The sequence below is a fragment of the Lagopus leucura genome, unplaced genomic scaffold (genome assembly GCF_019238085.1).
Source record: "Lagopus leucura isolate 7727_CA_CO unplaced genomic scaffold, USGS_WTPT01 Super-Scaffold_100016, whole genome shotgun sequence".
Classification (NCBI taxonomy): Eukaryota; Metazoa; Chordata; class Aves; order Galliformes; family Phasianidae; genus Lagopus; species Lagopus leucura.
In genome coordinates this window covers 15,151,571-15,161,480 of record NW_024962270.1, presented here as the reverse complement: position 1 = coordinate 15,161,480, position 9,910 = coordinate 15,151,571, and the positions used below count along the sequence as shown (strand labels likewise).

The 9,910-nt window shown below is 43.9% G+C and overlaps 2 protein-coding genes across 5 annotated transcripts in view; both read right to left on the bottom strand.

Moving 5' to 3' along the window:
- The window catches only part of RADX (RPA1 related single stranded DNA binding protein, X-linked), a 26,338-nt gene extending 23,950 nt beyond the window's left edge, over positions 1-2,388 (bottom strand). The window contains exons 1-2 of the mRNA XM_042876786.1: positions 2,241-2,388; positions 278-445 (exon numbers count right to left, since the gene is read on the bottom strand). Of these exons, the coding sequence (XP_042732720.1) occupies positions 278-445; positions 2,241-2,388 (316 nt within the window). The remainder of the gene's footprint in view (positions 1-277; positions 446-2,240) is intronic.
- Positions 2,389-3,862: 1,474 nt separating this feature from the next.
- NRK (Nik related kinase) overlaps positions 3,863-9,910 on the bottom strand; it is a 96,505-nt gene continuing 90,457 nt past the window's right edge. For all 4 annotated transcript variants that reach the window (XM_042876728.1, XM_042876729.1, XM_042876730.1 and 1 more), the window contains 2 exons: positions 8,281-8,420; positions 3,863-7,502 (listed from right to left, as the gene is read on the bottom strand). In XM_042876728.1, the coding sequence (XP_042732662.1) occupies positions 7,419-7,502; positions 8,281-8,420 (224 nt within the window). In that variant the 3' untranslated portion in view covers positions 3,863-7,418. The remainder of the gene's footprint in view (positions 7,503-8,280; positions 8,421-9,910) is intronic.

Genomic DNA, 9,910 nt, shown 5'->3' with positions numbered 1-9,910 from the left:
AGGCGGCGGCGGGCTCGGCCCGCTCCCGTCAGCGGCGGAGCCGCGGCGCCGCCATGGCGCGGGCGGGCGGGGCGGGGCTCTGCGCGCGCGCGCCGCTTGCCATGCGACGCCGCTAACGGTCGCCGGGGGAGGTACGGCGGGAAAGCGGCGGCGCGGGGCCTGCCCGGGCTTGCTCGGCCGGGGGGCGGTGAGAGGGCGGCGTGAGGGCGCCTTTCCCGCCATCGCGCCCCGAGCGCGGCTCCGGCCTTGAGGGACGCGTCCGCGGGCAGCGCTGCACCTGCGGCTGTGTGGCTGCGGCTGACGGCGCCGAGCGGCGGTGCGGCGTGAGATCGGTGACGGCTCCTTGCTGCGCTGACTCCGTCCTGCTTTCTTTCCTTCTTTCTCGCCAGCAGAGGTCCAGCTAGCACTGCGTTTAATACAGAAATGAAAAGCACGCGAAGGGATGCTGCGGGTTTAGAAGTAAATTATCTGCTGCACCGGATCGCCGAGTTCACTGCAGAACGCAGTTGCTTGTCACAGAGCGCTCTGACAAAAAGCAGCCTTTCCAGTGCTTTTCATCGCTACCTCTTAGCTCCTTTTGTTAACCCAATCTGTGCAATAATCAGGAACGATTAAATAATACATAACTTTTGAGGTGATTGCCCAGAAGACGTGCTCTTGCCCTTTAATCAGCCCTGTGCGTTTGAGGAGCAGCTCAGTAAAGCAGCAGATGACCAGCAGGCAGATTGTTCTGCTGGTGGGCCGTGAACTCACTGCACTGCTCGTGTTTCACTTAAATCCAGCTGTCTAGACCTGACACTGAGGTTGTAATCCAGTTTTATGATGGTCTTTGGAGAAAAAAATGAATTCCAAAACAGTGCGGTAGCTTGTAACAAAGTACTTTCTAGTATAAAATAAAATTACAATGTCATTTTGGGTGAGCTCCAGTAGCAACAAGTAGCAGAAAGGAGCTTACAGGCTGTTGGATGCTGGGCAGTTTGCACTGTTGCTGTGTAGTTGCGTCACTGCCTGGCTGTACAAAGTACAGAGCATACGAGAGAAGATATTTTGGTTTAATAGTATGAGACACAACCTCCAAACCCTAGGCTTGCATAACTTTATTTGCAGAAGTGTTATCTTGTCACAGAAATTATTTTATCTATGCCTTTATATTCAACATGGATACATGTTTATCAGCACAGTTCTAATATGAGCAGTCACAATAGGTTTGAAGGGTTCTTAAGGCAGGGTGTTTCTTTCCAGGGAGAGGAATTTCCTCTCTTTTGTTTGTCTGTTATTAGTGCCTGCTAATGCCTTCCCTTCCCCACAGATTCTAAATAAATGGTTGGTAATTTTGTTTAACAGAACCTGATGACCTTCTCAGGATTGCTTTTGGACACTGATACTGTTTCTGTGCAGCACCTTGCAGCATGCACAGCATGAAACAAAGGATGCAGACTTAGGAGAAGGGCACTAAGTAACTCCGCTATTAACTCAATCTTGACTGCTACCTTAAGAAAGGTCAAGAAAAGGCCTGGTCTTTTCTACTGATGTCAGAGAGTTGTTTTAGAATCCAGTGTGCACCTCTTCCATGATTTGCTTTTACGCCAGAAGCTGTGTCACCTGAATCAGTATATGGATGGAGTCTGGAACTTGCTCCTGTGTGCTCAGTTTCTAGCAGCTTGCAAACAGTTTTTGTAGCAGTATTGCCCTGGAACACCTGGGTGGGGAGCAGGAGAGGATCATGAATAATATTAGTTTGTTGCAAATAAATTGAATTGTAATGATTTGCCTCACAGACAAGGGCCAGAGTTGGGCCCAGTTTGCTTTTCATTTCATTAGCATTTACCACAGCATATTCCTGTGTAAGGGTAGGATGAGATGACAGTACTCCCCAGACTCTGGCTCACCACTCCTACCTGCACGTCAGTCGGTTCATGCCATTGAGCATTAGCGGAGGAGAAAGAGGGCAGATTTTTTTTCAATGGAGGTCCCTTTGTCATTTCTTGTAGCACCTGCCATAGGGATCTGCTTAGTACATGGATCCAGAGGAGACAAAAATCTTTTTACTGCTTGACTGGGCAGGGTAACCCAACTCCCAAACCTAATCCTTGCAGGTTAGAGTTGGGATTACCTATATTTGCTCTGATTATATTACTGTCATCTGACATCCCTGGGCATTTTGTCCAGTTTGCCTGCAGACCTCTAGCAGGTGTCACTTGTTCAGATGTGATCAGTTTGGGTTTCCTTTCTCACACTACCTTTAGTACTGGCTTCTGGCTGGGGTGTGCACACCAAGCCTAGAGCGGGAGCAGCTGGGAAACTTAGGAGCAGGCCCTTCAGGCTGGGGCAGCGTGCCTGCCAGGACTCAGGGAGGTCATCTTTTACAACAGCCCAGAGTGAGTACATGTCAGCATTTATTTGTACATTTATAACTAGGCAAAAATGCGGAAGTGTTAATAGGAATGGCAAAAGAGCTGCTATTTTCACAGTAATGGTAGAAGTTACAAAGAGCAGTTTGCTGACTACTTTTCAAGTTCTTGTTCCTGAAACTTTTTTAGACGAAAGACTGCTTGATTATCTGTCTGTTTTTGTGAAGGGAGAAATTTGTTCATCTTTTTGTAAAAACTAACACGAACCAGACAAATACTGCCCTTAGTACACAGAACCATCTTAGAACAATGTCAGCTAAGGGGGAGGGGAAAGTCTGGTAATTGATGTGGAAGATGGAAACCACAGCCACACCTCTGAAACATTTGATGCTTGGGTCAGCACCTGAAAGTCTTTATGCATATCTGGGGCTGAGAACTACATGGTTTTTCACAGTTGTTCCAGGAAAAAAAAAAAACAACACCATAACCCTTATTTCAAGATGTTTTTCTTCAATATTAGTGACATCTCCAAATCTACGAACAATGCATAAATGAATCACTGCAGTTCCTTTATAGCAGAGTTATTGGTGCAGGCAAAGGAGGAATTCCAGAATTGCTTCCCTGTTCGTACTGCAATCATTTTTGATCTGGGAGTAGGAAATCAAATAGCAGAGGGAAGCACTTGTTCGGGCAGAACAGCACTAGAACTGAAGCCTGATGTTTCTTGTGCTGGGGAGGGAAACTCATTTGGAGTTACTGGTGTGGAAGAATCCTGGTGCACTGTATGACTGAAGCTCAGAAAGAACTTCTGGTGCTACGAACACTGGGTAAACTAAGCTCAGTGCTCAAGCAAGCAACCATGGTTAAACTTAGAATACAGAGTCCATTCCATATACTGAATGCTGGAGGCAGCGTGCTCTGCTAGCATGGAGGAGACGGAACATGGATGAACGACACTCATCTCCATCATAAACATTCTGGAGAAATCTCCCCTTCTGCCCTTACCCTTTCCAACACCAACGCTGGCATAAATGGAAAATTTCCTAATTCTCACTCTGAAGTGATAGAGCTACGATGTGCTCACGGCTCAGATACAGCAGTACACTTCATGTGCTGCAATGAAGACTCTGTGAGCATGCCTAAGAAAAAGAATGGACTAACCAGGCCCTCAGGCTGATACAGGAACACAGAACCAGTTCTTGCAGTGCCAGGTGTCTGCAAGCTGCTGTGTCTCTCCAGTTCCACTGGGCATTTGTGCGAGAGGAAGGCAGGAGCACAGAAACTCACAGCACAGTGCTGGCTCTCACTCTTACTCACATTCTGTGCAGTCTGAACTCTCACTGTCTCCTCAATATCTTTACCCCCTCCAAGGATGTGTATTATTTCATGTCTATGGGCAGATACAGGCAGAAATAGCCATACTCGTGGGATTTGGAAAACAAACCAACACTTTCTATGACTTCTGCAATAGCTTATGCCAATGTAACAGAATCTAACAAGACCAATGATAGTTTTGATTTTCAAAGCAGTTTTTTATTAGTTTCGGTTTTACATTAGGGAACAATAAAAAACCCACATACATGATGTACAGTACACAGCTTGCGTTGTTCCCTGCTTTTGAAGTCGTATGCCAAGGTTCAGGCTGTAGAACAGAGTTCATTGCTCTTCAAATTAAAGCAGGCACATACAGTACTGCTATCTTGATGCAGTATTAGTGCAGACTCGTTAGGGCAAACGCAATGGTAGGAGCACCACCTGCCATTAGAATACTGCATGTACCAATGGAATACTGATATGAAGCTGTAATGTTCTGCCCTTCTGTCCCTGGAGCGTTGGGTCGAAGAGACATTGCTGGAAAACCATACTTAGTTCAGCAGTTCCCTCCTTGGTATCAAAAGTTAGTGGAAATAGCTAAAGAAACTCCTCACAAAATGAAACAAAATTTGATATGCATTTTGCATAGTTAAATTTATGCCAGGAAAACCTTGGGGCTCTGGAATTTTTTTATCTTGAGCCTTTGAACTTTCGCTTTAAGCTGCAGTCACTCAGATCGCTGCCATTCAGTGTTCAGACCACCCAGCCATTCCAGATACTTTGGTTACTTTCTGTAACATTTCATAACCTCTCATTCCTCCCACAGCAATACCCTGGTCCAGACATCCACTGCCTCCCTCTGGCTACTCCTGTTCATTTTCTTCAGCTTCTCCCTCCTCTTCAGCCACTTACACTCTCACTTACACACTCTTTTCAACATCTCTGGGCTCTTTCTCATCCTCACCCACTCTAATTTTTTCCCTGATAAAGAGCAAATACCACGTTCTTGTTACTCCCAACTGCCATTATTATTCGGAATACTGCTTCTAAATCCGTTATAAGCATTCACCTCTAAGGTCCTGATTTTTTCCATATTTACAGGTGGTTGTAAACTCAATAATTCAGTGTTTTTACATGCAAAGTGAAAAGTGAAAGTCCAATCCACTGACTTGAATCAGCTCAAAAGAAAAGGACTAACGGAAGCAGAATGAGAGATTCAAATCTTAATGCATTAGCACAGCTTCCTTCTCTTAAGCTCACTTTGTTTATTTGCTGGTGTGGAGCTAAACATTTTCACACAGTATCCTCTTACTGTCACACTTCGCTGTTACAGTAATATTAAACAAGTTTGATGGCATTTTGCTTCTTTAGCCCCTTGGTGCAGGATGGCCTAAATTTCCATTGTTCTCTGCTAAATCCTTTCAAACAAGGGCCAAGCACCAAGAAGATCTGCTCCTTACCTGTTGGCACCAACGTGGGAGGAGGGGAGTAATTGATATGCCTGCCATGTAATGCGGAGGCTGCTGTGATAAGCACACTTTAAAATACTGTCGAGCAGCCTGGGTCACTGATTGCTTACGGCAAGAGCAGTTTTGCAAGCAAGTTTTGCACACCCACTGGGTAGGAAATGAAAGGTGTTCTTTCTTCACAGTTTCTTAGACTTTTTATTGGAAGTAAAAGCAAGTAAATCATATTTCTGATTGATTGTAATTTTTTTTTCCTTTTCCCTGTAACTTTCATCTTTGTTTCTGTTCTCTCGCTGTTGTTTGTTTGTTTTTGGTAAAAATTGATCAAAATAAACGCAGTGCTCAGTAGCAAAGAGCCAGGTAAAAAACACGGCCCTGACACAGACACCAGGTAGGAATATCAGAGACAGAGACCTGTTTCATGCAGCTTTGCCCACTGCTTGGATTTTAAGTGCACACAAGCAGATTACTTGCCCGCATTTAAGTTTACTTTAACTGCACGTGTACTCTAGCAAGGCTTAGGCTTCTCTAAGTTAAAACACTGCAGAGGAAAATACTTCATAAAAACCACTTTACGTTTCGAGATAAGCTAGTGCTCATGGGAAGGGCTAGGTTGACAACTTCGGAAAGTGCAGGCTTCCGCATAACCAAAGAACACGGACTAGCAGTGGTGCAGGCATCTCTGATCTGCCTGCAGCAGCACAACAGCCACTGCGGGAAGGGCCGAGGACTCGCTGCTTTGATTCTGCGCTGCAGTTCTGTACAAGGACAGCAGTGCTGGAGCTGACGGCCGCGCTCTGAGCACCGGTCAGTCACAAACAACTGCTGACACTGCCTTAGCTTGACACGCTGTAAAAAAAGGGCTACCAGTTTTAACAACTTCACTTCTCCCCTTAGTAAATTGTGTATCATCATCCTTGAGGTAGACACCAGAGATACTCCAATACGCTTTCCCCGCACCTTTCAGTATCACCTATTTCAAGTAATAAAATGCCTGCTTCCAAACACTGTAGCTATCAATTCCACTTTTGCCTACAGCGTCACCCATACTGTATGTCTTGAATAAGCTCTTTCGTGTTACATTTGATGCTTTACACTCTCAAAGCATATCCAAAAATGAGCTAAATGATGACTGCATCAAACCCTACGCCTTCATCACAGAACCTCTGCGTAGTTTTATGGCCAAGTTACATGCCCCTGAGAACAAAGTTTATGCAGAAACACTGGCACTGATAACGCTAGCGGATGCAGCTTTATTTTGATGCAATTAGCATAGAAAGCACCTGAAATTATTTATATTTTCTATTTATAATAGATTAACTCTTTGGATATTTTCATAACTATATTCAGAATACATTTGTTAATGTCCATTTTGGAAAGATTATATTTACATACAAATACATGAAGACTTGTTGCTAAAAGAGCAAGCAAGGAAGAAAAGATGGTGCCTAATCCTGTGGCTTATGTACACAGGTAGTGCCTTTAAATCAACTCCCACAAGTGTGGGGCCCTTGGTTGAGTAAAAGTTCCAAGTTCTGCTCCGTACTGCATATATGATTAAGACAAACTTCTATTTAGACTGTTTTTACAAATACGTTCTACAGTAACTGTGTCTATTGGCTCAGGCTTCCAGCCCTGAGAGAAACACAAAGTCTGCTCCCTGCCTTTTGTAAGATCCACCACGCAGGGCACGAGGCTGCAGGCAGCTGCCTCTACAGCTGCAGGAAAAAACACCCATTCTCGGCCACAGGACACGAGCCCTCTGCACCCTGAACTGCATCAGGCCCCTTCATGAAGATCTGCTCTTTCACTGATGACTCAGACAAGCAAGTCTTCATGAAGCAATAACGACTTGCTTAAAATACATAACAAGCTAAAAACCAATTCAAAACAGATTCTGATTTGCCATCCAACCTGTGTTTTTGTATATAGAGATGTGGCTGTCTAAAAAAGAGAGATGATAACATTAGATTATCTGTAATAAAAGAAACTGTGCACTCACCAGAGTACAGGAGCTTGTTATATTGGATACATTCTTCATTAAACTTGCTCTCTCCTAACACTATGAATACAGTCTTTGCTTGCGACGTGTTTGAGAAGACGAGCTAAATGTGTTTACAAGATTTTGACAGGAAAATAGAACTCTTTCCAAACTGCAAGAATATGAATTTTGATAACAATGACAAGATTTTTGTAGGTAAAAAGTGCAAATTCATACGTATTACCTCCAAGCATTTTACACAGCTAGCTACAGGGAACTTCAAAGCATCCTTCATTCTGATGCGATTTACCAGTTGAATAGTACATTTTGACCAAGAGTCATAAAGTAAATTTGACTGCTGCCTCCTGATTGTACAGATGCAAAGAACACCTAGAAAGGGAGGGAAAAAAAAGGGAGGTTACTGCCAGATTACATTTACAACAATGTTTTTACCCATACAGGAAATCTGAGAGAACACCAGAGTCTCAAGTGTAAGGATGTAGAAATCACAACTCAATGTTGATTCCATGAGGAACTCCTAAAAATGAAACTTGTGCTACAGCCAGCAATATATGGTATATTTCTACTTGGAAAATCACAAGAACACGGGTTAAAAGAAGCTAAGCAATTTGGGGGACTAGTTTTTCTAAATAGGTTTCAGATAGTATTTATCAAGCACTGTAATACCACATGCAAGAAATGCTACTTGATTATCCATACATATTCTAGTGCCTGCAGTATCAGAGAGTGTTCTGTGGCTTTGTTTTGTTGGTGGTGTGTCAGTCTGTTTGGACACTGCTGGCTGCTCTGCACGTATGCCATTTCAGCAGCACAGGAGGGCAGTCCTGGCTTTGGGCATTACCAGTGCTGGCTCCCAGGCTGCCCACTGCACTTGCTTTGCCCAAGTCTGCCCAGTTTGAACTGTCCGTATTTGCTGTTGCCTTCAGAATCAGTGAAAACTATGTGGAAAGCAGTCGTAACACCTCTGGATAAAGCAGGGCTGTGTCCACGTGTGGAATATCCCCAGAGACTGCTTTGTGGGCTCACATGTCCACACGTGTTAAGGTGAGAAATAACCGACGTAAATATGCAGTTAAAACACTGAATGGTCTTAGTCTTATTATTACTTGTTTTTGTTTCGACCAACACACCGCAGTCATCTCAGTACCTTGTCATTTCTTTCACACAGAAATTTTAGCTTCTGCGCTTTCTTGTGCATAAATACTCCTTCCAGATTCCCTGTTTCCACAGAGCGCAGTTCAATCGCCTTCTCTCCCCAGCCCATGACCTGATTAGATTGAAGGTAAGCTATAGGAAGAAAAGAAACGGATTTGGTAAGTTAAAAAATGCCAACAATATACTTGCTTGTTACTATTTGTGATTACTAATTCCTGTGTACTATTTCTAACCCATGGGAGAATTTTTTACAGAACAGCAGCCCAAACACAGCTACAGTCACTCGTGAGAGCTCAGTCTACAGCTGGAATACAGCACTAGCTTCAAAAAAGGGATTCGTGCACAAAGACTTTGCTGATATGTTTTGAAGGGCTAAATCCTAGCTTACAATGCAGAGCTTGAAAGGAGACGAGCAGCGGTGCTGTAAAGCCGGAGCTGCTGAGGGTGCAGCAGGGAAGCCTCTCCCTGGGGATGCTGGCACATTTGTGTTTGAAAAGCAATTCTGGACAGAATTTTGAAGTTTTCCAATGGTAAGCTTTTTTTTTTTTAATTAGTTTTCCCGTTGCTGTAATTCTATTTCTTTGTATTTCTGATGTCTCCACTCTAGCTGTACTACTGCCCTTTGTTTTAACTCCTCTATAGAAGAGTGAGCACAGTGCTCCAGGTAACCCCTCCCCTTCAGTTCACTCAAGAGGCTGGAACCTTTCTTTCTTTTTCTTACAAACTTTTTTTTTTTGTACTGCAGATTTGAGAAATGAGTGCTACAGGCTGTGAAAATTAGCTACTTAACAGCTGAAAAACTGATTCTTGCCTTGTTTATATCAATACGGTTCTGAAACATTGCTGTTTGATAACAATTTTTGATGATTTTTATGTTATGGATATTATGGATGATTTTTAAGTTTACACAAAATCTCTTGGGAAGGGCAACTGAATTTCAGTTTCTCAGACTTATTTTGGACTCTACATTTACCTAAAGTATGCATCATTATATATTTTAGAATCACAAAACGTGGGGAGAAAGCTGTGAAGGGTATCTTGTGCAACTTCCCATTCAGAGCAGGGCTAAACTAGACAAGGTTACTGAGGATCTTGTCCAGTCATGTTTTGAAGGGTATTTATTTCACAAGCCCTCTGTGCCCTTCTTGCAGTGCTTTGTGACATTGGTGGTTAAACATGTCTTCCTAATACCTAACTGGAATTTCTCTTGCTGCAACCTGTGCTCATTTTGTATCTCATCCTTTCACAGCACACGTCCAAGAAAAAATTCAGTTATCTTTCTGTACCCGTGCATGAGGAAGTTAGGTATGTATTAGGTATGTACATGTGAACTACTGAGTTTGAGGTAGTCTGAAACCTAAATACTTTCAAATCTGGGACTATCGAATCACAGAATCACAGAATGGCCCGGGTTGGAAGGGACCTCAAGGATCACGAAGCTCCAACCCCCCCGCCACATGCAGGGCCACCAACCTCCACATTTCACAGCAGCCCAGGCTGCCCAGGGCCCCATCCAACCTGGCCTTGAACACCTCCAGGGATGGATGGGGCATCACAGCCTCTATGGGCAGCTGTTCCAGCACCTCACCACTCTCACAGCACAGAACTTCCCCCTGACATCC